Here is a 25,978-nt window from a genome sequence, read left to right on the forward strand (position 1 = left end):
AGCTACTCATTGCTAAATCCTTTTTTGAAACTTTTATTTCTATTTTAGGGGGGGGTTGGGTTTTTTTGAGCTGTGATCTTAAAATTTTGATCAGCTGATGAACAGCCTTTTTCAGTTTAATTGTTGTTTTCAATAAATTGCTTCCTCAAATTTTTTTTTGTGTTATTCCCATTTCTTCTTTTTGCATTTTGAAATTCTACTTAGAACCTTCTTAAGATCCAACTGTGCAAAATGTGAATTTTTGCAATTTTTCAACTGGTCTTAAAATTTGGATCAGGAGTGTATCAAAATCTAAGCTTTATGTAAACAGAGGGCTATTTTTTGTCCTAGGGCACTGTAGAAAGAGATAATTCCTCCCAAATGCTGAAAATCAGAATTCTGACTTTTGGAAATGTTCAAAACTCTTGTGAAAACACACCTTCACACATATGGACTCATGTACAAAAACTTGCATGGATTTCATACTAAAACCTGCCGTATGCTTAAATCCAGAAAACTCTGTACGCAAAAAAACCCCTGATGTACAAAACTGAGCGTACGCCTGAATCCAAGTACATTTCCTTTGTACATCCCAATCAGCTTGGAATTGACAGCATAAGTTGGAGTACCAGACTCCTCCCTCTCCATGCCCCATTTAAATATGCAAATTAGTATAAACAGGGCCTGCAGGTGGGATTCCCTATGGGATTCCACTCTCTGCATGATTAGATTGCGTCAAGGTGGACATGAAGCGGAGGCCAAAACAGGCGGAAGGAGAGAAGAGGATGAACTCAGCCTTTTTGAGCTGAGAACATGTGGGTGACTCAGATCACCTCCAAGATAAATATATATTTTGTATTTGTGTAACTCACACATTTGTTCATTCTATGGGTCTTACTATAGTCTGATCACAGCCAAACAAAATAAAGGTTCATGCATAATCATGCCAGGATATCAAAGAGGAAATCAAAGACTCATGTTTAATTACTCAAATTATCATTTCCCTAAAGACAATGAGGCAAGAGAAGACAGTGAGATACTGTCCCAGCCTCATGTCACAGACCACCGGATTCCTCCGGTCTGCCACAGCCAGCTGCTGATGCCTGTCCAAAGGCAGTGTCCTCACTAGTGCTCCCCCGAGTCACAAGACGACATCATGAGGGCAATCGGCAGCGTCAATGAGCGCCTTGGCTGACTTATAAATGTTCTTACAAACATTAACACTACATTAAATGCATTTATCAACAAGTGAATGTTGTGTCCTTGTCTCTTTATGTGGTTGAAATCACATCCTGTTCAGATGGCAGGATTGGCATTGATGGATCCAGAGTTGGTCTGGTGGGGGATGTGCTGCTCTGGCAGTAGGATGGCATTCCGGTGTGTTAATTGTTCATCTGTGTATTTCTGATGTGCACATCACTCTGAGGAATTACCTTTTTCATATTATTAACAGTTTCCCAGCATCACCTCTAAGTGTGGCCAACAGTTCAAAAGCACTAGAAATGTGCGTATGCCAGCCATGGACTTGGCATGGAGAACTGCACATTTCCACAGTCATTTCAGTCTTTGTACATCTGAACGTGAGCGTGGAAAAGGGCGTATGCCTCGTTTTTGGGTGTACACACCCTTTGGACATGAGGCCCCAGGTGATCTGGTGTTGAAATACGTTAACCAAAGTCTTAGCTTGTAAAAAGCATGGAACATATTAATAAAATAGGCAAGTGTAGAAAATATGGTTAAAATTAAATTTTGTAATACTAATTTTGAGCAAAAATGTTGTCTGTCATTCAACTTTCACCAGATATCTCAAATGTGAGATAAATGAGGCCAAATAATGACTTCATATTACATGTCAAGATTCATTACATGTGTGCAAATGACAAAGGAGCATTATATTATATATTATTATTTACAGTGTTTACATATTAATTTTTTCCCTTTTTTTATTTATGCCGTGCAGTGAAACAATTCTGGGCCAGCTGCACACAAAGGGTGACGTTGTATTTTCGACAGGTTTACAGTATTTCTCTCCTGTCTCTCTCCATACCTCTCCAGATAAAACTGTTATATGTCGGGTCTTAGTGATTCCAAAGTACCTGTTGGTTGGTAAAAGTTGACAGACAAGGGATTCAACCAATTATGTTGCACAAGTTGATATACATAGGACTGATCCAATAACAAAGTACGAGGTGAAGATATGTATATATTGATGTGTGATTGGCTCTAACGCCGTCTGTCAATCACTTGGGACATCAATGGATTGTGTAACAGAGAGGTGAGATTATCCGTTCACTTAAATATTTGAACTGCTACTGTACAGTGTACAATGACAAAAATATAAATTAAAAACAAGTGAAACAGTTGCAAAAACATACTAGATCACACACGGCCCAAAGGGGGTTTTCAAATCCATCATATCTCTGGCTTTACACAACATCAAACCAAAACTAGGAGAGAGACTCACAGCACTGGAGTCCACATCACTGTGAACTGCTACAGTCTGGATGCCCATTTTCTTACATGTCTTGATCACCTGATGGAAACACAATGTAGAAGAGAAGTGTTATTTTCTACGTATTTCACCACCTAAGTCACTACCAGCATCATTTACTATTAGTTACAATGTTATGACTTAATGTGATTTTACTGAACTTTTAACAAAATTAACATAGCATCTACTGTGTCATTATCCATTTATCCTCATGATAAACAACACACACTTCAAAGATGTATGTGAGATTTTTGAGTTAATGATTAAAACCATGCAAACAGTTGGAAAAGCTGAGAAAGTAGTGGTTGTTGAGCAGCAAGAATGAATGAAAGACAGAGCAGCATTAGCAAGAGCAAAGCTCAGAAACAGAATTAAAATCATTTTTTTTATTCAGTCACTCCAGGAGTCACACAAATTCATTAAAAATCTCTGCAAGTGAAACAAAACCTTGACACTTTATTCAATCACCACAAGTTTTTTTTTAAAACAAATCTGACTCCTAATGATTCAAAATTTTAGAACACGTAATTAAACCATGGATTCAAGAACTGGAGACACTGCCACATAGTCAACAAATCCAGCTGGTTAAATGGCATACAAGAACAAACATGTTTCTTCATGATATTGCTACTGCTGCTTTTAAAAGATCATGTTTTGATGTGATTCTGAAAGTCTTACCCTACAAGCAATCTCTCCTCTGTTTGCAATCAGGATCTTATCAAAGGTCTGTGGAAAAACAAAACACAAAGATTACAAGTTTATCACCATCTTTACACAAAGTACACACACATTTTTACCAGTAACTTTTTCATTACTGTGAGGTACGTTTGCATGAGCATACACACTTTGAAATGTTTCCATGTGCATGTAAAAATTTAGTTAAGTATATCATAGCCAAACTTAATTATTATACTAACATGTATGTTCAACTGCTTAGCCCAGTGACTCCCAACCGTTTTTACCCATGACCCCATTTTACCATCACAAATTTGTGGCGACCCCAGACATTCAAAATGAAGACACTTTTTTTGTGAAAAATTAATTTGTTTTTGATCATGTAATAGATTGCTGTACTATGTTGCAAATAAATGTTAATTTTAGATGACACTTAGGCTATATAATGTATATTATTATGGATGGAGGCAGATGGAGGTACATATCCTTGGTCAGGATATGTACAGTCAGTCCAGCTTGTATTTACAAGGCTTCAAATTAATACTGAACAAACAAAACTCAAACTATGAATTATGAAAGAGCTGCAGTACCTTAAACTGGCTTCAATGAACATTTGAAAGATAAACAGTACCACTGTGCTTCAGTTTCAGCTTCAGAGTTTATCATGTCTTTTATGTATTGTGATTGTCTCTCTCAACTCACCATATTTTTTTATTAGTAAATTGTTGTTCTGTTTTGTTTTTTATTACTAGAAATTTCAGGTGACCCTATTTAAATTCCAGGCGACCTTACATGGGATCCCAACCTCAAGGTTGAAATACACTGGCTTAGCCTGTAAGCAGCGTTTCAGGCTTCATCTCAGTCCGTACTAAAAAACCTAATAACATATTAAAAATAACATATTACCTGACTACTACCAACTATTGACATATTAACTGAATCACACATGCTCCAAATTGCATGTGCTGGCTATATTTAGGTTTCCAAAACTCCACGTGGTAATTGACATTTTTGAACTCCATAATTTTCCAGCTTTTCATTACTATAAAAACCCTGTACTACAAATTATAAATCATACATGAATCCCTTTCATATGTTCTATCCCTAAATTTCTTGACTTGCATAATTTCTTCAAATAGACTAAAAAAAGCTAAATCAAAAAACATCACACATCCCTGTCCTCACCTGTTTTTTACATTTATGATTAACATTGAATTAACATGAATTAACACTAAGTTTAGACTACTTCTTTCTATTCAAGGCAACTACCAAGATATTGCCATTGTAAAAATTATAATAATGTAAAAATAATAAATAAATAAATTATAATAATAGATATGCCATTTATCATTTCAAATTGTCAGTGTACTTGAATTTACTGAGATTGTTACAGCCACAGTGTACTGGAAATCACTGAATACATAGTACTGCATTGAAACCATATTTTCAAAAAGGAGTTATGAACTAAAACAAGATGGCTGGAACTGGCTACACTGGAACAGCAAGAAGTGTTTCTCTTTATCTGGTGAAAATTTTGTTCATTACCTTTTCATTGCCATTATAGACTGTGCTATAATGAGCCTTGTGTACTGCACAACATCTAGGCTGGAATGTTGCATACTGTAAAATACATACAAAACATATATACATAAGCACAAAAACGGAAAATATATACATGTAGTATATGCTTATATATAAGCATATATATTTATAAATAAAAGCATATACATTTAAAGGTGACCTTTAAGCATTGAATGTTCGATGTAAATGCTACAGCAAAAACCGGCTGAATACTCTTTTTATATTCTAAACATATACAAAAGGAGGCAGCCATCACAGCCCCTGTTCCAAAGGTAAAAAAAAAAATTTTTTTAAGGTAACACGTTTACAGTGGAAGCACAAGGGAAAACCGACAGAAACAGTCCCAAAGTGACAGGATTATTCTTACAGAATCCAAATTTTCACATTCCAACTTTTGCCCTCGATGTCCCTTGATGGCATCAAACAAGAAAACAATTTTAGACGACAGGTGACCTGAGATCAGAAAATGTCAGTGATTCTAAGTATCTCATAAAGCAGCTCCATACGTTGAGTACCTTCAATGCAAGAACGCTTAGGACTTTTCTACCCGGGACATTTAGCATGTAATGTGACACCAGATGTTATACTGGTTTGGTTCTAAGGTAAGCCAGTGACTTTAGACGTTTTGTAGTAAACCCATGACTGAACCCTCTCTGTAAATACGCAAGTTAGCTCACCTTTAGGGCTAACAGCAGTCTATTCAGTGATGGAGACAAACCGTGCGACGCCATATTGCCAAACTTCCTCGGGTCAATCCGTCTGACGTAATGACGTTTCACGTTTGGATCTACGGGATTGGTGGAGACAGAGGGGCGTCACTCCCACCCTTTTTCCTCTTTTTCCTCCCCTCAACTTCATTCAAAACAATGACCTGGGCATTTTGTATTTACATATTAAAGCAGCGTATGACTTTCATCAGAAATTTAAAAAAAAAAAAAAAAAAAAAAAAAAGAGAGAAACCTGAGTGATATCCTAATTATCATTAATCCATTAGTCTTTCTGTGCTTATACACCTGAATCACATCCCTCACGGTGAAAAACTTCAAAGATGACTCCATCATAAACACGGAAATTTTGTTGCGAAATGCATTGTGGGACGCAAAAGCAGCTTCTCACAAATTCAGCAAGAAAAGAGCCACATCACTACAACGTAAAATTATACAGTCCACCAGGGTTATTTTAAAGAATGAGTATAGTCGGTGGATGGAGGTAAAGGCAACATTTGAGTTCAGTATTCGCGAAGAGACAGCAAAACTGCTGCTGTGTGGAATTCCCACTCCAACAATGCACTTCGCTACAAAATTTCTGAAAAGGCCCGAGTGAAGTTTTGGTTTGTTATGTAAAAAGGTGGACTGTGTTTATGATGGAATAAACTTCCAAGTTGTTCACCGGAGGGAAGGCGTTCAGGCGCGTGAGCACGAAAAGACTAATGGATTAGTCAGAATTAGGCTATCACTCGGGTTTAACAAATTTGAAAAAAAATTTGTGATGAAAGTTATACGCTGCTTTAATATTCAGATGTCATATTAACACTGAAAAACCTATGTCATAACATATGCCTCAGAATTTTTACCTATATATTTAAAAAAAAAAAAAAAAAAAAAAAAGTGGAAAAACATAAAGGGTGATAAAAATATGTCATCATAGTATGAAACACACTTTTATACTTTTGCATGAAAATGTAGCTGTTTTTATCTGAATAGGCCAGCTTCAAGGTATGTATCGAACAAAGCAGAGAGGAGCTTTTTTCATTCTGAAAAATTAACCAACCAGAGTTTTCTTTATTTAAAGTTAAGCCATTTTTAAAAGTCCTGTTGCATTTAATGCTTTGAAAGAATCTGTTTGTCTCAGTCTTCATAGTGGTGGATTAGTAGTAGTTTTAGTGAAAATCTTTATTCCTGCCCAATCATAGTCAGGTAGGACACACCTTAATTTTAAATACCCTCATTACGTCTTAGAGTGCTGCTGCATGCCACCTCTGCGTGAACGTAGACTCTAGTGGAACCCTTAGTGATGGAAACCATGTGTTTCAGGTTATTCTATTAGAAAATTCACAAAACTAATGTTGAACTGAGGCATTTCAGCCAAAAGTAAATGAGTTTGCAACCCAGGAATTTGATTCCCAGCTTCAAACAAATATGTTTATTTATTTAATAATAAATAAATAAATAAATAAATAATAATTAGGTTTGCCCATGGGTGAACAATGGATCCATTGGTGTCTTTGGATACAGAAATTTGGGAATATTCTTCCATAGCAGCTATCTTGAAAGTTATCTGGGTTGTTTCGCTTGCTCTTGGACAATGGTAAGTGCTGCCCCCTCACCAAGGCTGTGTTCCAAGCCCACTACTATTCTCCCTATAAGTGACTCTGACACCTATGACTAGAGCTCATATCCACAATCCAAATAGTGTTACCAAGTATGCCTATGATTAAAGAATGATTGGGATGGGCTCTGATAACGCTACTGCAAACAGAGAGCAGGTCCAGTGCCTGGTGAGGTGGTTGTCAGACAACAGTCTATCTCTCAGTACCAGTAAGACCAAATAACTGGTTGCTGACATCAAGCAAGGCAACAGAGAACGTGCATCACTAATGGTCATATGTGGGTGTCTAACTGTCAGAGAATTTGTAATACACTGTTAGCACCATCAGTTTTACTATCTCATAGTTTTAGAGAAGGTATACCCACTGGCACATTGAGGGTATCCTCAAATACTGCACCTCAGCACCAGCTGAACTGCAGCAGAAAGACAGAGGCTCTGTTCAGACCTGGCATCAAGATTTGAACAACTGTGATTCTCTGTAATATTCTCTGATCATTTCTAGGTCTCCTCCAGGCAGTGTGGAGTTTGTAGAATGCATGTAGACCGAGATGGAGCAAAACCGAAGGTCATTCCTCCTCATAGCCATCAGATTATTTCACAGTAAAGCTCCCATATCACATCAATACCAACAACATGTGCAACTATATCATAAACATGTAAATAATTTGTATGTGTGTACTGAACAAGTAACATAAATAGTAGATTCCCTGTGATAACCATGCCTGTAACAGAGGTGTGTTCTGGTCTATTATTTTTATACATAATGCTGAATTTGCATATTGCACTTTCATTCTTAACCAATGTGATAATGCATTTCACTTTTATTTCACTTTTTTATTTTTTATTCTGGATTTTTTGTTATTGTTATTGTTGTTGTCCAAAAGAAATTTTTCCCAAGGGAGACTAATAAAGACACCCTGAACTTGATATTTTGATATTACTCTTGAATGTTCCTGCCTGTCTTTCTGCACATTGTTTTCTGTGTTTTTGCTGCTATAAACACTGCAACTTCCCCATGGTGGGATCAATAAAGTCTTATCGTACTGTATCGTATTGTATCATATCGTATCGTGTGTTATCTCATCATGGTGAGGATTGGTTTGAACGTTACTTAGAGGGACCACTTAAAAGGATAACTTTTTTCCAGTTCAGGTTTCAAGGATGGTCAGGGTTTGACCTACTTTTGGTGGTTAAATATAAAAGATGTTTTTCAGAATGTGTGCTTTGGACAAACCCAAAAAATTTTAGAGAAAATTATTATCTTAAATATACATCCAAACTGTGAGGGACAACCTGTTTTAAGTTTGACCTTCAGGGCTGCAAAGTTTCCTGGCCAAGCACAGATTATCATTGTGTTAGAGCTCAGTCATATTCATGTATTTATTCTCAAGACTTGAGTAAGATTTAACCAGATTCTCGGAACATAGACATGTTTAAATGCTGGATCAGTGTAAATTTAGCTGATCTGGTTCATGTAGGCTTTCTTTTTATTTTAACATGAGCTACTCACAAATGCATCATGTACAATGGCACGCATTAGTTTTTAATAAATCTCTCTGCTCTCTCGTGACTTCAACAATAGGCTTTTTTTTTCTTTTTTTTTTTTTAAACAATGTTATACATATTTGTATCTCATTATGATTCACCGACACACAGAATTCTTAGATTGGACAAAATACTTGATGCCAAGATGCCAATTTTAATGGGTGCATTAGCTGATAGAAGGAAACTGTCCTAGATATGCTATATTTGCATTTTTACTTCTAGGAATGTGTAGATTTGTTGTAGAACTGACAATGTTCTGTTTGTTGCCCTCAGCCACACTGGCCACAGGGTATAGTCATCAGTTGGTTGTCTGTCCGTCCAACCGTCCATCCATCTGTCCAAAAACATTGGCATGCACTGGTAAGTCAGGCCACTGGGGGCACTACACACCTGATAAGTCAGGCTGAGGATTTTCAAGTGCGCTCATATTATGTATGTATATATATATATATATATATATATATATATATATATATATATATATATATATATATATATATATATGTATTTATACAGTACAGGCCAAAAGTTTGGACACACCTTCTCATTCTTCGCATTTTCTTTATTTTCATGACTATTTACATTGTAGATTCTCACTGAAGGCATCAAAACTATGAATGAACACATGTGGAATTATGTACTTAACAAAAAAGTGTGAAATAACTGAAAACATCTCTTATATTCTAGTTTCTTCAAAGTAGCCACCCTTAGCTCTGATGACTGCCTTGCACACCCTTGGCATTCTCTTGATGAGCATCAAGAGGTAGTCACCTGAAATGGTTTTCACTTCATAGCTGTGCCTTGTCAGGGTTACTTAGTGGAATTTCTTACCTTATTGATGGGGTTGGGACCATCAGTTGTGTTGTGCAGAAGTCAGGTTGATGCACAGCTGACAGCCCTATTGGACAACTGTTAGAATGCATATTATGGCGAGAACCAATCAGCTAAGTAAAGACAAACGAGTGGCCATCATTACTTTAAGAAATGAAGGTCAGTCAGTCTAGAAAATTTCAAAAACTTTGAATGTGTCCCCAAGTGCAGTCGCAAAAACCATCAAGCGCTCCAACAAAACTGGCTCACATGAGGACCGCCCCAGGAAAGGAAGACCAAGAGTCACCTCTGATGCTGAAGATAAGTTCATCTGAGTCACCAGCCTCAGAAATCGCAAATTAACAGCAGCTCAGATTAGAGACCAGATGAATACCACACAGAGCTCTAGCAGCAGACACATCTCTACAACAACTGTTAAGAGGAGACTGCGTGAATCAGGCCTTCATGGTCAAATAGCTGCTAGGAAACCACTGCTCAGGAGAGGCAACAAACAGAAGAGATTTATTTGGGCCAAGAAACCCAAGGAATGGACATTAGACCAGTGGAAATCTGTGCTTTGGTCTGATGAGTCCAAATTGGAGATCTTTGGATCCAACCGCCGTGTCTTTGTGCGACGCAGAAAAGGTGAACGGATGGATGCTACATGCCTGGTTCCCACCGTGAAGCATGGAGGGGGAGGTGTGATGGTGTGGGGGTGCTTTGCTGGTGACGCTGTTGGGGATTTATTCAAGATTGAAGGCAACCTGAATCAGAATGGCTACCACAGCATCCTGAAGTGACATGCCATTCCATCCGGTTTGCGTTTAGTTGGACCATCATTTATGTTTCAACAGGACAATGACCCCAAACACACCTCCAGGCTGTGTGAGGGATATTTGACCAAGAAGGAGAGTGATGGAGTGCTGCGCCAGATGACCTGGCCTCCACAGTCACCGGACCTGAACCCAGTCGAGATGGTTTGGGGTGAGCTGGACCGCAGAGTGAAGGCAAAAGGACCAACAAGTGCTAAGCATCTCTGGGAACTTCTTCAAGACTGTTAGGAAACCATTTCAGGTGACTACCTCTTGAAGCTCATCAAGAGAATGCCAAGAGTGTGCAAAACAGTCATCAGAGCTAAGGGTGGCTACTTTGAAGAAACTAGAATATAAGAGATGTTTTCAGTTATTTCACACTTTTTTGTTAAGTACATAATTCCACATGTGTTCATTCATAGTTTTGATGCCTTCAGTGAGAATCTACAATGTAAATAGTCATGAAAATAAAGAAAATGCAAAGAATGAGGTGTGTCCAAACTTTTGGCCTGTACTGTATATATATATATATATATATATATATATATATATATATATATTTTTTTTTTTTTTTTTTTTTTTTTTTTTTTTTTCCGGTAATGATCCCATCCAGGCCACTTGTAATAGTCCTAAATCAAATACTGTTTTTTTGCAATATGACCTGATTGACCTCAGGCAACTTTTACGTCACTCTAGATTCAATATTTGTCATATCTCTGCAATGGAGAAAGTCACTCACATAAAGTCATAAAATGAACTCAACCTTAAACATACACAGCAATAAAAATACAACATACACATGAATATGGGACAAACATGAGGCAAAAACATCCTGTGTAAGTAACAGTAAAACACTGACAGGATCCATTTTACTGCACAATCACTACTTAGTACTACTTAAATGCTGTTATATAAAAATAAAGTTCTGAATGCAGAACTTCTACTGATACTTAAGTATTTTCAGTGTGGATTAGTACTTTTACTGAAGGACATCATCTAAACACTGCTGTTGTGCATGTAAGTCAGTTCACATTGGAGTCTGATATCTACTGAATTAAAAATAATGTGAACAGCCACACAAAAAAATTGATTTGAGCAAGAAATCTATTAATTATTGCGCTAATGCTAATTGCTAAAGTGGATGGGTAAAATCAGGGTTCCTACAGGTTTCTACAATTTAAATTCAAGACTTTTTAAGACCTTTTTAAGACTATTTAGAGCAGAATTTAATGCCCATTTCATCGCCATCGTGGCAAAAATTTGTGACTTCTAGAATTTAGAAAAATTTACTTATTTACCCCAAAGCCTTGATTCCCTCCGTTCCAAGTCATTTCTCACCAAAGACTGCAAAGTTAGCAGTAATCGGTTCCTAATTTCAGTATAAATTGACAGGTTGGAACAAGTGGAACTAAGTAGACTAACAATACATTCTTTGCAGCTTGGACTTTTAACAACACATTTAAACACAGCACAGAGAATACATTTATGGCAACATAACTTAAGACCTACCATATCAAATTGAATACTTTTAAAGGCTTTTTAAGGTATTAAAAGCAGATTTGTAAATTCAATACTTTTAAGACTTTTTAAGACCCTGCAGGAACCCTGAAAATACAAAGACTGAATTTCCCTGCAGGGATAATAAAGTGACTTAACCTTTAACCTTTATTTGCAAGGTTGAAAGTATGCTGTAATACTTCTCAGTGATTTGGCATGTTGATCTTCTCTTCAGCACAACTTGAAGAACCCTTGAATGTAAAAGAATAAACTTGGATTGTTTGAACAACAGGGTAACAAATAAGTCAAGACAAAACATTGTAATGCATTTCACAAACAACTCAGCTGGATTACATACCATGGTCTGTTGTTTTTAAACAATAAAATGTTTTATTCAGACACATTTATATGAATTTAATATTACATTTTTGCCCACATTCAAAAGGTAGCCTTGAATGTTGAATAAAAGTGACAGACCTAATATAACATGAAAACTCCTGTAACCCTAGGGTCTTTATTAAAATATAAGTAGGTTGTAAACTGATACAGGTGATTCACCTGCAAGGTCCATAAGGTTAAAGATGTTAAAGGAATAGTGTGACATTGTGGGACATGCTTTTTAACCCCACGTGACATAAGAAGTTTGATACCATGCTCATATTTTACTGAAATACAAAGCGACCAGCGGCCTCTTCGCTGAGCATAACAAAATAGCAGCAGATTAAAAAAAAGGATCTGCTTACCAAAATAGGTACAGTATGCTGAATTAATTACGCTAAGTCCTTCAATGATCACCTTGACTTTCCCACTGCAAAGCAGCAGGAAAATCCCAGATGCAAACTGAGAAATGATCTGACAAAGAAGCTAAAATATCTGACTCAAATGAGATATGATGCAGTGTCCCTTGGCAAAGTGGGTTCTTTTGATTCAAGTCAAATTATTTTCCAACTGAACCAGCCTCTTGTATCAGCTTCATATTCACCATACACTTATGAACTTGGTATCAGTAATGTCACACTTGGTGAATGAGCATATGTCCCAAAATGCTGAACTATTCCATTAAGAAAACACTTAATGATCAGTACAAAGAAGAATCACACTCTGCAGTGTTTCAACTGGCTGCTGGGCTGGATTAAACATGGTCACTAAACGCTTCTGAACACATTATGACCTATTGGTTGTTAGTAAAGGCTTCAGCATGCTTCAAACAAAGTGCTTTTTAGATTGCCTAACATGTTATAACTGGTCAGGTCCACTTTAGGCAGGTGTGCAATAATAACTGTAGTATAAACTGAAGTGTGTGCACAACTGGTTTGGTATTCTTTACATCAGTCTCTGATGACTACAGACCCCAGCCCCATTTCTGGCCATTCTGAACAGCCACAGACACACATTCCTTTTGACATAGTCTTCATTTAAAGTATACTGAGGCCTTCAAGGATCAGCAAATTTTTTTCCATATTGTATTTCCCATAGAAGTGGTTTTATAGGTCATGTCAACTTTGCTATCATTCCCTACATATTAGGAATTCAAGGAAAATTATAATGACCCAAGCACTCAAATTCAACATGATTTCACTCAAAAAATATATTTCTGTCACAGCAGATATTACGGCTTGTGACAACAGGAAAAATACAGGAAATCTTAACTACATTTATGATGAATCTGTATTAAGTGTCTCAGAACGCCTGCCAGCAGCAGCACCATGCATTTATATTTATTAGTCCTCTGGATTGGCTATTGAGGCCATTGTCTACCTTCCAGGGCTCATACAATATAGCACCTACATTTAACAGTGGATATCTGCAGCCCGTAAAAGCCTTACCTGGATGCCTGCACCAGACGGCTGGCTAAAGGAACAGCTGTGGCTTTGAGGAAAAGTGTTGGAAGGAGTGTCTTGGATCTGACCAGATGTACATAAACTTTCTCACTATATGTATTTTTTGTTTTGTTGTATGATTTTTGTTCTGATTCCACCTAGTGCCTACACTACTCCAGTGTTTCAGGGTACTTAAAAAAGCCTGACCGGGTCTTACACTGGTCTACCATTTTTGGAAATTACCACTTCAAAGATAAAATGTGCCAAATCTTACATAGTTTGATAAAATGAATTAGAAAACAAGTGACAAAAGTAGTGGTTGGCTCATCTTTACAAGATATATGATACAGTGCTTATGTCTATTAATATAATAGATTCGTAAATCTTACACTAGAAGAAATGTGAAGAATCAATGTGTCGCTAATGAACATCTGTATGAGTACACAGTTTTGAAGTAGAACTGGTGGAATACAGATAAACATGCCTTTTGAGTACTACCAAACTACTCATTAAATTTTGATTTTGAAAACTATAGCCAACAAGCAGTTTTAACAGTTTTTTTTCCTTTATTAGTGACCAGAATTTGGTGAAGTTTCAGTACTCATTCTGGAGGCATTTTGGTTGTATACCAGTGTTATCAGCAACTATGTCATCTTCCCTGATTTGTCACCTTTTGCCAAGAAAACAAATCAGCCTTGACCACAACCTAATTAACTCAACTCAGATGACAAATTATAAGTGGCTCTGTCCTGGACATTTCTTCCTGTAGCTGTTGTGCAGTTAAAATCATGATACTTTTTTGTCATGATACCGCTGAAGAAATATGCTATTCAAGTGATTTGCCACAATTCCTGTGTCCGGCAGTGTCATCAGCTCTCCTTGTCATGTGATAAGCATTGCAGGTATGTTAGAGATTACTACGGGAACACAACTAAAAATTTTGTGTGGATGAGATTATTAGGTTTACCAAACCCAAACTGAAATGAAAACCTAATAATGTAGATGTAAGCATAAACATCCATTAGACACTGGGAAAAGCCTAACACAAGCCATAATGGTCATAAAAGGGCTATAGGAGCTGTTTACTTTCATTCTGACTTATGACTACAGACAAGACAATGATTTGAGTGAAATCATATACACTTTGAACACTGCAGAGGGCTCATTCAGGTGGATCCTTGTCTCTCTGAATATCTACAATGCAGGTGGTGATAGCAAAAGTAGCTCGATTTATAGAGAACAAATACTCACTTTTATAAGAAATAAAACAGGTTAAAAAACAAAGTTGTCCTTTAATAGATATATACTTTTTCAAACATAATGTGCCTGACGTTTTGGATCTGCTGTGTGGCCATGTGTACACTGCTACCACAAGCTCTGTTTAACAGTTTATATCAGTGTCAATTTAGCCCTTGAAAATCTTGAATGTAGGTGGAGGTCTTAGATAAATGGTTGGATTGATCAGTAATCTCAAAGGTCAACATTATACAAACATCCTCATCCTATTCTTCAACAGCCAGCAGAGCGCTCATCAGTAAGGTGTTATCCATTTGCCCAGTGTTATTCCTTTTTGTTAGTTCTGTGTGGCTAGCTAACACTGACTATATTTTCACCATATGTATGATGTGATTCCTTTTGGCCCTTTTGGCTTAGATTGAGCCTTTAGTCTGGGTCCACAAGTACCAACCATCTCTGAGCTGGGTTTTGCATGTGAACAGGTGAAAATAAGCCTCTTATCTGATCACAGCTTTATCTATCTTGGAAGGGCCACTGATGCAGAAAATTACAGAGCTGCATCTTCTCATGATGGAGGTCTTTTCCCTCACATCCAAGTCATTCAGTCCCGCCATCCTACGTGACATACTCCTCATCATCACTAGGTTCTGATTTGATGTGGTCTGGGTGAAGCAGAGGGAAGTGGGGTGCTGTAGTCCTAGTACAAACATACCACTCCTTAATATTAGACAACTGAGGTAATGCTGGGTTGACTGAACGCTGACTCCGGCGTGGGGTCCTGGTGCTCTGTTGTTGATTCTGTTGCTGCTGGGTCAGCTGGTTCTTCAGGCCTGACAGAGAAAGGTCCAGAGGTACTGCCATGGGAGAAGAACTCCGTAGCAGCAGCTTATGGTCTTCCTCACTGGCTGAGTTTATATCTAACTCATGACCGGACAGTAGAGGAAAATGAATGGTTCTACTGGCAAGAGATGGAGAGAGGCGGTTCATTTTAAGGTCAAGTGGCTCAAGCAGAGCCTGATGAGGTTGTTGGTGTTGATGAGGGAGAGAGTCATACGTGTCCTGGAGTTCAGAGGTAGGTGATGACTTGACGTGAACCTTCATGTGTTTGCGCAGGGAGCTAGGGTGGGTGTAGGACTTGGTGCAGCCCAGTGCCTTGCAGTCGTAGGGTTTTGAAGCGGTGTGGACCTGTGAGTGCTTCTTCCGGTCGCTGCTATTGGCAAACCTTCGCTCACAAAATTCACACTGAAAAGGCTTCTCACCTGTTTAAAAACAACAATAAAGTCACTCACTGTTACCACTGTATATAACAAGGTTATCATCAAAATACATACTTGAAGTGACATATCAACTCAGTATTCAAAAAACAGAGCTGAAACAACAAGTCACCTAGTTGACAAATAGTGAATAGCTATGACTAATCTAGTAGTCGACAGCCCATTAGTGATGTCATGCAGTTTTGTTTAAGGAAAAATGTTTATTTCTTTGCCATTTGCAACTCTTGAGCATTTATTTGCTTGTTTAAAGAACTTTATTAGGCACTGTAATTGTTATGCACAAAATGTACTTTTGTTTAGGGGAAAAATGTATTTTATTGCTGCTGCAATATTTGTTGAATATTAAATATTGAACTGAATGTTTGCTGAACAAATTTTTTTATGCATTCAAATTGCTGTGCACTAAAACATTATTTTATTGCTATTATTGTTTTTGGGTTTTTTTGCAGTTCATAATATGACTAGTCATTACAGTAGTTGATGACTGTTGCCTATTAAAATAGTCATTAATTGCAGTTCTACTGTATATAGATGATACATTAATGATGTCTAGGTGACAAGCGATGGACTGTGCTGTGCATGTATGTTAGAAAAAATGTTTTTTTATGAATAACAGAGCTGTTGTATGAGTTTGGACATTAAGGATCTTTATACTAGCACATCTATAGGAGACAGACAAAGGCTCGGTGATGTAGCAGCTACGTAATGACGCATTTTAATTGGATCACGTGGTGTTGGTAACAGTAGCAATTTGTGATGTGTGATGAGCAGTGGCGGCACCAGGATTTTAAAAGTGGGGGGCAACTGGAGGGCAAAGAAAATGTTGGGGGGGCAGACAAAAAAATTTTGCGCATAGCGTGAAATTAACATTTTGCGCTTTACTATATGTATATATATATATATATATATATATATATAGATATATATATATATATATATAGATATATATAGATATATATATGTATACACACACACACACACACGTTACACTTTATATAGAGGGCAGTTTTAGGTAAAATCAGGTAATACTTAATTTATTCAAGGTATTTGTTAAAAACTACAGCATGAACAACTCAGACTTTCTGTTATGATTTTTTAGGTACAGGTACAATCTACTTTCACATATTTCTCTAGTGGGGCTTTGGACAGTGACCAGCTGGCCTTTGAGAGAATCCTCTATAGATGCGTGCATGGGTGGGGGGGCGGGGGGGACTGTCTGCTTGGTTGTATTATAAGTGTATCAAAATGTGTTATGTACGCTTTCATTGACGGATTTTTAATATTTCTTTGTTGCCCGAATTTTCCCAAAGATTTGCCCAAATCTGGGTGGGGGGGCAAATGGGGGGGCAAAGGTTGTGACTGGGGGGGGCATTTGCCCCCCCATGCCCCCCCTTGGTGCTGCCACTGGTGATGGGGCGAAGCTTACTTTTTGCTGTCCTCTTTTTGTTTTGTCCTTTTAAGTATATTTAGCTGTTATGAATTACCTAAACGCCAATGAACTAAATCGCAAGACGTTTTAATGCTTGGATGTCTCAAGATTTCGTGCTACAAAATAAAGGAACCTTGGACTGCTCTTTGGACTGAGGCGCATCGGGCAATTTCCCCCAGTTCAGCCGCTCGTCGACATGAATTTTGTTAGACAGTCGCCAAGAACATCCATCATGTCTACATGACAGTTCTCAGTAAACCCCCTCTTCGTACCATGTGCATGTGCAACTGCAATGTAAATAATACTTAATTTTAATTCTAATTCTAGATTTATATAAATATTTATACGAATACCAAATGGCTTATTTTTCTCTTTATATTTCATTTTTCACTAGTTTGTGGTCTTTTTCTCTGCACTTGCTCATTGTATGCTGCTGCTGTTAACTGAAATTTCCCCACAGTGGGATAAATAGTCATATCTTATCTTATATACATTCTTTTATCACAAGTGACAACTTCTGAGACTGGCATTAGAGTTGTTACAATAATAAATTAAGGAACTTCTAATCATATTACAGAGGAATAAAGCCACTGAGAAGGCTACAGACTGAAGTACATACAAACCAGACTCTTTTAATGTCAATTAAAACCAGACTATTTTCCACTAAAAACATGAAAAACAGAGATAGAATTCAATTGTAGTAGGTGATAGTAATGCACCTTTACTTTGGATGCCATTTTCTATTAAAAGAGAAAAAGAGGCATCAGAGGATGACATATTCCCCTGGCCCTGAAGTTTTCCAAGTAGTTTACTGAAAAAATATCAAGTGGTTTTCTCTTTCTATCAGCATGATCGACTACACTTACAGATGACAAAACCACCTCAACACATGATAATAAACAGTAGCAAGTTTGGTGAATAAAATATTTAACCTGAAACAATCAATCAATTAATCTGAATAACTGTAACTGAATAACCAGATTTTAGTTTTTATTGTATTTTAATAAATGTCCCTACCTTTCTAGAAATGTGATTTGTTCATGGGCATGGAAGTAGATTTAATTATTTCCAGTTGTACATTTTTGAATAAAGTCACCAATTCCAAAGGACTCAAAAGAAACAAGTTTTCTACATCTTTCTCAAAACAAAAAAGCAATGCTCTACAAACACACATACACTGAATCAAGAAGCATTTTAGCTGCAGCTCTAAAAGTATTTTGTGATTCCTCCAAATTGGCTGTGGCCCTTATCAACAGAAAGGAAAGTCAAGGAAAGTGTCAAGGGTTGTGGACATGCTAGAGTCTAACCCAGCTACTGATGTTCAACCAGCACTCTGAACCCTGGATGTGTTATCAGTTCATCACATAAATTACCATTCACTCTCACATTCACACACCTATGGCTAAGGTGACATAAGCATAAAGCAATGTCTAGTATTATGTATAATAGTGCTCATGTTTATATTTATTGTAGCACACCCCTGTGGCTGGACGGTTGTAAAATTATCACTTAAACTTTTATCAGCATATAACACTGATGAACTGTGCCAAATTTTCTGAAAATATTTCCAGATTTGCTCAAGAAACAAATGACATATAAACTGATTGATGCTTTATCCCGCAGCATTACATGATGGGGGAATAACAAATAATTACTCTGTTATGGTCTACAGTAGAAACACACCATAGTTCACTAATGATAACACAATTACACAATAACAGAATTATGAATGTTATATTTCATACCTCAAATTAGATACTCTCAAATTCCCCTTAAACTGTACACACATTTAAATGATTTATTTGATATTGTAACTGAGCAAGAAATGTGGCACATTATCTCCATTAAAGCCAAATATGTTGTAGAATCAGGAAACAGAAAATTTAAAGATAGAAATTTTAATCACAAACAGTTCTTGATGCTATTGTTTTTCTGCTCATTTTAAGTCACTAGTACAGTATAGTGTAAGCCAAAACTGTTATCATGATTATACAGTGGGTACAGAAAGTATTCATGCTCCGTTAAATGTTTCATTCTTTCTTATATAGCAGCCATTTGATAAAATTAATTAAGCTATTTTTTTCCTCATTAATGCACCCTGTTTTGACAGCAAAAAACAAAAATGTAGACATTCTTGGAGATTTATTAAAAAAGAAAAACTGAACTATCACATGGCCATAAGTATTCAGACTCTTTGCTGTGACACTCGTATATTTAACTCAGGTGCTGTCTATTTCTTCTGATCATCTTTGAGATGGTTCTACACTTTCATAGGAGTCCAGTTGTGTTTAATTAAATTGATTGGACTTGATTAGGAAAAGCACACATCTGTCTATATAAGACCTTACAGCTAACAGTGCATGTCAGAGCAAATGAGAATCCTGATGAAGGAACTGCCCAAAGAACTCAGAGACAGAATTGTGGCAAGGCACACATCTGGCCAAGGTTACAAGAGAATTTCTGCTGCACTTAAGGTTCCTAAGAGCACAGTGGCGTACATAATCCTTAAATGGAAGATGTTTGGGACGTCCAGAACTCTTCCTAGAGCTGGGTGCCCAGCCAAACTGAGCAATGGGGGGGGGGGGGGGGGGGGGGGGGGGGGGGGGGGGGGGGGGGGGGGGGGGGGGGCTTGGTGAGAGAGGTAAAGAAGAACAGTGCAGAGCAGAGGGAAGATGAGAGAAAGTTGTAGAAAGTCAACCATCACTGCAGCCCTCCACCACCAATCAGGGCTTCATGGCAGAGTGGCCTGACAGAAGCCTCTCCTCAGTGCAAGACCCATGAAAGCCCACACAGAGTTGGCCAAAAAACACACGAAGGACTCCCAGACTATGAGAAATAGGATTCTCTGATCTAATGAGACCAAGATTGAACTTTTTGGCCTTCAATCTAAGTGGTATGTGTGGAGAAAACCAGACACTGCTCATCACCTACCCACTGCAATCCCAACAGTGAAGCTTGGTGGTGGCAGCATCATGCTGTGGGGGTGTTTTCAGCTGCAGGGACAGGACGACTGGTTGCAAATGAAGGAAAGATGAATGTGTTCAAGTACAGAGATATCCTGGAGAAAAAACATTTCCAGAGTGCTCTGGACCTCAGACTGGACCGAAGGTTCACCTTCCAACAAGACAATGACCCCAAGCACACAGCTAAAATAACTAAGGAGTGGCTTTGGAACAACTCCGTGACTGTTCTTGAATGACCCAGCCAGAGCACTGACTTAATCCCAATTGAAAATCTCTGGACACCTGAAAATGGCTGTCCACCAACATTCACCATCCAACCTGACAGAACTGGAGAGAATCTGCAAGGATGAATGGTAGGGGATCCCCAAATCTAGGTGTGAAAACCTTGTTACATCATTCCCAAGAAGACTCATGGCTGTATTAGCTCAAAAGGGTGCTCATACTCAAAACTGAGCAAAGGGTCTGAAAACTTCTTTTCTTTCAAAATGGGGTGCTGTGTGCACATTAATGAGGAAAAAAATAAATGATTTTAGCAAAGGGCTGCAATATATATTACGTTTGTGTTCTTTTTTAAAACTTGAAAACTTTTGCCTGCTGTTAAGACTTTTAGCTTAGTTGTAAATATATGTACCTATTTTATTTATCGGAAACAGTTGTATAATGTTCTTCAGCACATCTGTCATGTTCAACCTCTGACAGAAAATAAATCATATATAAATCAAAAAGAACCTTCTGATGTCTTCACAACTAACTTATGAGTAACGGAAAATGTAAGCTTATAGCTTATATGTGTGTGTGTGTGTGTGTGTGTGTGTGTGTAGATATACACACACACACACATATATTTATATATTTATATCCTTTTCTTCTCATGAACCAGCATCAATAATTATCACAATAAACTCAAACCATTATAATTCTTTTCAGTTTAAAGACTGATTTTCGGTCCTAATGAAGAAATTGGATGGTTATTTATGTGTCTAAGTAATTCATACAAGATGCAACAAGATGAAAAAGACATAAAAGACACAAGGTGCAACAAGAACGCACCTGTAGGCTCTGACTTTGCTATTTAGTGCTTATTTTGTTTGCTGTGTTTCACAACATGAAATTAAAACAGGGCATGAGTCCTATCTGACTTACTCTTATTCAGCAATATGAGAAGAATTTAACGAGATGGGTTTTTGTGGTTGGAAACTCTTTATGATTAAAATATAGCAAACACTAATCAAACAGCATCACATTTCACAAATCTAGAGGTAGGACATTCAGGATGATTATAAGAAAATGTTTTTGGTTTTTTTTTTTCATCATCAAAATAGGTAAAACTGAAAATGGAAAAAGAATTCTCAACTAAATAAAAAAAGCAAAACAATAAAACATGAAACATATTATATCTAATCTAACACTGCAAACAGAATAAACCCCAGACATGAAAAACAGCAACAATGATAATGCTGCTGATTTCCAAGGAAATAAGATATATTCAGGAAATAATTTGGCAATATATATAAAACTTTTATCATGATAATCATTGTTGTATCACCCAGTCTCCAAAGGGACTAAAAGATTAAGCAGCCTATTAGTGTATATTTTTATAAGACAATAACTGTGCATTACCCATCCTATAAACTAATGACAAATCCATCAGCTGCATATACAACTGAGCTAATCACACATCCATCTATTTCCTTTGACAACTTGTTATTAATGAACTTATATCTGGTAAATGCTGAAATTGCATAAATGAAATGTGGTGTTTGTCTAGTGGTTCATGGCTCCTTTTGATTGATTATAAATAAATTAAAATAATAATGAATAATGCATATATATTTTTCAATTCATTATACTTTTGAGTAGGATTTTATGAAGATACTGTGTTAAAATAAGTATTTTGATTAAATATATTTTGTAATGTTGACAAGCCATGTCCTCCTATTGAATGATGAGCTTCTCACAGGTGTACACACACACACACACACACACACACACATATGAGGGATGCAACTACTCATCGACCTGTTGACAAATAGTTGACTACAAACTTAGTTGACAACTAATTTATTCGTTGACAGGTCATTAGTAATATCATGTACTTTTGTTAAAGGAAACATGTTTATTTTAGAGCTGATTGCAACTCAAGTATTTAGTTATTTGTTTAACAAACTTTGTTAGGCACTGTAATTGTTATGTACAAAATGCATTTTGTTTAAGGGGAAAAAGTCCTTTATTGTTTCTTGCAATATTTGTTGAATATGGTTTCTGAATGTTTAGAAGACATTGTTATGCATTCTAATTGTACACAAAATGTTCTTGTTAAAGAAAAGAAAATGTATTTTATTGCTGTAATATAAATAGGAGCCGTTGTGTCTTTTGTTTTGTATTGCAATTCATAAACTGACTAGTTGACTACTCGTTTCTGTAGTCGATGACTGTCGACTACTGAAAGCCACTAGTTCGTTGCAGTTCTACCGTATATAGATAAATAAGGGTTTATAAAGATATGAGGGTTGTTCATTTAGTTTGTGATTCTTCTTTCTATGGTTAGTGCTTATGTGGTCCTCTGCGGTCATCCAACTGTTTGGTGTTTTGTGCTGCTACCCTTCACCTAACAGGACTCCGGACATATAATTAGATCCATGATTCCTCTAGGAAACAAGGGGGCGACGAAGGGCGAATGTGAATGGGACTGAATCGAGCCCTCGTAAACATGGAGGGGATTCCTAGAACACTGGGAACAATATCTATTAACCTCTGCACTCTCTGTTTGTCAGAAGGTAGCTGTTAAGATCGATGGCAAGCATTTCAACAGTAGAACCACACTATCACAGCGCTATGTGTGTAATGACAGTATCATGACAGCCCTACCAGTATGCGTGCGCGTGTGGATCTTGAGGTTCTCGGAGCGTGCGAACATCTTGCCGCAGTTGGGAAATGCGCATGAAAAAGGTTTTTCCCCAGTGTGCACACGAATGTGGTTGATGAGTTTGTATTTGGCTTTAAACGCCTTTCCACCGCGCATACACTCGTCCCACATGCAGACATGACTAAGGGTCTCGAGCCCCGCCGCTACATGCTCGGTGGTGACGTGGTCCACTAGCTCGTGCATGGAGCTGAAAGTTTGGTCGCAGACGGATGTCGCCGTCCGCCCAAGCCTCTGTCTCGAGGAAGTTCGATCAATCCATTTGCAGACGAGCTCAGTTTTGACGGTGGGGCCTTTGGAGAAATCCAGGAGCCCGTCCACTCCACCGCCGGCGCCGGTGTCGGCAGAAGCGGGGACGTTAGCGGTTCTCTGCTGCGGTGGAGAGACGATGCTCGAGGCCCCAGAGTTGTTGTTCCCCAGCGGAGAGACGAGGCCATTGTGCCTGGCCACTACAGCCGCCCGCTTCATGCTCCGTACGGCGGGCTGCCCCGCTCCAGTCAGTCGCGAAAAGCCTCACTTCCCCCTACAATGGCTTAAATGTTACCAGAAAACCGCTCGGCACCGTCCTGTTTTCCGGCCCAGTGTTTTGGTGTGAGGATGAGGCGCATGCAGCGGCGTCTTTACCCCCCGCTGCTCGGTGTTAGATCCCGAGAGTCAGACCCTCCATGCTTTTATTTACTGTGTGAATGGAGGTGAACGGAGTCGGAGGAAAAGAGCAGGCTGCGACCCAACACTGTGGAGCGGCATCCTCGTCTCCTTCCCTTCTACTTCTCCTTCCTTTCCTTTTCTTATTTGTCAACTAACACATTCGTCCAGTGTCGTGACCAGATTCTAACAAACAAAATGCGGGGCAAATAGTAATAAAAATAGCCCAATACAAAAGTAATAAAGATAGCCCAGACATTATCGAGTATTGAAGCTGATGAAAATTATGTCAATGAACACATAAAAATAAGTAATAAAGCAGGAATAATTCACTTACATGAGGTAAAAAAAAAAAAAAAAAAGCAATATTTTACACACTTATCTATGTATATTTCTTTTAATTATGGGCCTTTTTGTGAAACTGGGTTTATTTTTGTATCTGGCACTTTGCCAGCTTTTTTAGACCCAACAATAAAAGAGAAATTTAGACATTTCCCCCCAGGATGTACTTAATGATGACTTCAGATAAATGCAAAAAAATATATATACTCTTGCTCTGAGCCATCCTAAAATTAATGAATTTTTAATCAGATATTGGGGCCAAAAATAGGATCAAAATTGGGACATGAAAAGCTATGTAGGTGTCAGTGCATTTGATCTTGAAAACATGGCTTGAAATGGTTTTATATACCGCTATAAATATAGACACTGTGTTAAATTTGATGATCCTAGTGGTTTTTCTAATTCAAACATGGAGGTTTTTAATGAATCAGAAGTCAAATTCCAGGTTTCGTGCGTAACCCATCGTGACCACCGTGGAACCTGCCCATTTAAACACAAACAAATTGCGAGTTTAGATTAGTTTATTAGTTTGATTCCCATTAGCTGCTGCACACCACAGCAGCTACTCTTCCTGGAGTCATCAACAACATAAAAACAAAGCACCACAATTTCCCACAACTCATTCAAAAAACAGGATGTACATACACTCAACACAACAACACAAAAATCAACAGCAGCACACAATACAAAACAATTACAATAACAATGATAATACCAATAACAACAGAAAAAAAGAATGAATAAACAAAAAATAGAAACAAAAAATAAAAACGGCTCCACAACAAACAAAAAACCAAACCGTCTAGATGATGTCACTACAGGATGTGCAATAGCTCAGACAGTTATTCTTGGGTAAATATGAAAATTCTCAACCTTTTAGAAAAACCAACTGCTTGAATTTCTGAAATTAAAAATTGTGGCAATGTATTCCATGCCACCATTGCCCTATATTGCACACTACCCTGTATTTGATTCGTCCTACAGGCAGGCAACAGGAAACGTCTGTCCTCTGACTGACGTGTGGAATGTTGATGGATGTCACTGAAGAGTCAGTTTACTGTAAAGAAGTTCAGGTGTTTTTGTAATTATGATGTTTCTAATACATTTAACTAAAGAGTATCTAATTCTGCCTTAAACATGTAACCAGGCCAGACGGGTGTGAGTGTCTCTAGTACTTGTTCTGAATGGACAGTTTAGAGTGATTTTGCAACAGCGGCCATTGTTGTGAAACACTCTGCCTTGCATATTTACTTCGATTCCCAAAATGTACCTGTGAGAAAATAAAAAGATATTTGAAAAAATTTTAGCGTGTAATTTTTGTGTCCTTTTTACCATGTTACATGCAGATTTTTGTATGTGCGCATCAAATAAAAAATGTTATATCTGAAAAACAGTTTCTTTTATATTTATTTTTTAAAAAGACCCAAAGTACTTCCAAACTTGCTTCATTACATTAGTCTACATCTTGTCCTGCTTTTAGGTACCAGTTTCATAGAGGCACCCTTATCATATTGATACTTGTTAAGTACATAGTATAAAAACATGTTTCAATATGTATATATAAATATACACTATATTGCCAAAAGTATTGGCTCACCCATCCAAATAATCAGAATCAGGTGTTCCAA

The 25,978-nt window shown here is 37.5% G+C and overlaps 2 protein-coding genes across 2 annotated transcripts in view; both read right to left on the reverse strand.

Annotated features, from left to right (window-relative positions):
* pcca (propionyl-CoA carboxylase subunit alpha) overlaps positions 1 to 5,478 on the reverse strand; it is a 35,945-nt gene extending 30,467 nt beyond the window's left edge. The window contains exons 1-4 of the mRNA XM_030156480.1: positions 5,404 to 5,478; positions 4,691 to 4,765; positions 3,149 to 3,196; positions 2,444 to 2,512 (exon numbers count right to left, since the gene is read on the reverse strand). Coding sequence (XP_030012340.1) covers positions 2,444 to 2,512; positions 3,149 to 3,196; positions 4,691 to 4,765; positions 5,404 to 5,457 — 246 coding nt within the window. The 5' untranslated portion in view covers positions 5,458 to 5,478. The remainder of the gene's footprint in view (positions 1 to 2,443; positions 2,513 to 3,148; positions 3,197 to 4,690; positions 4,766 to 5,403) is intronic.
* A 6,607-nt stretch (positions 5,479 to 12,085) lies between these two features.
* Positions 12,086 to 24,049, reverse strand: zic2b (zic family member 2 (odd-paired homolog, Drosophila) b). Its single transcript, XM_030156497.1, has 2 exons — positions 23,309 to 24,049; positions 12,086 to 16,033 (listed from the first exon to the last, which is right to left on the reverse strand). Exons 1-2 carry the CDS (start codon positions 23,829 to 23,831, stop codon positions 15,390 to 15,392), a joined length of 1,167 nt encoding a protein of 388 aa, XP_030012357.1. The 5' UTR covers positions 23,832 to 24,049; the 3' UTR covers positions 12,086 to 15,389.
* Positions 24,050 to 25,978: the final 1,929 nt, after the last annotated feature.

This window comes from Sphaeramia orbicularis, chromosome 15, assembly GCF_902148855.1.
Source record: "Sphaeramia orbicularis chromosome 15, fSphaOr1.1, whole genome shotgun sequence".
Classification (NCBI taxonomy): domain Eukaryota; kingdom Metazoa; phylum Chordata; class Actinopteri; order Kurtiformes; family Apogonidae; genus Sphaeramia; species Sphaeramia orbicularis.

What these genes read in the sequence shown, in the direction of transcription:
- zic2b (XM_030156497.1), bottom strand. Translation starts at nt 23,831, where the DNA reads ATGAAGCGGGCGGCTGTAGTGGCCAGGCACAATGGCCTCGTCTCTCCG. An exon ending in CCACACGCGCACGCATACTG is followed by an intron (nt 16,034 to 23,308) that starts GTAGGGCTGTCA and finishes GTTTTTAAACAG; the next exon opens with GTGAGAAGCCTTTTCAGTGT.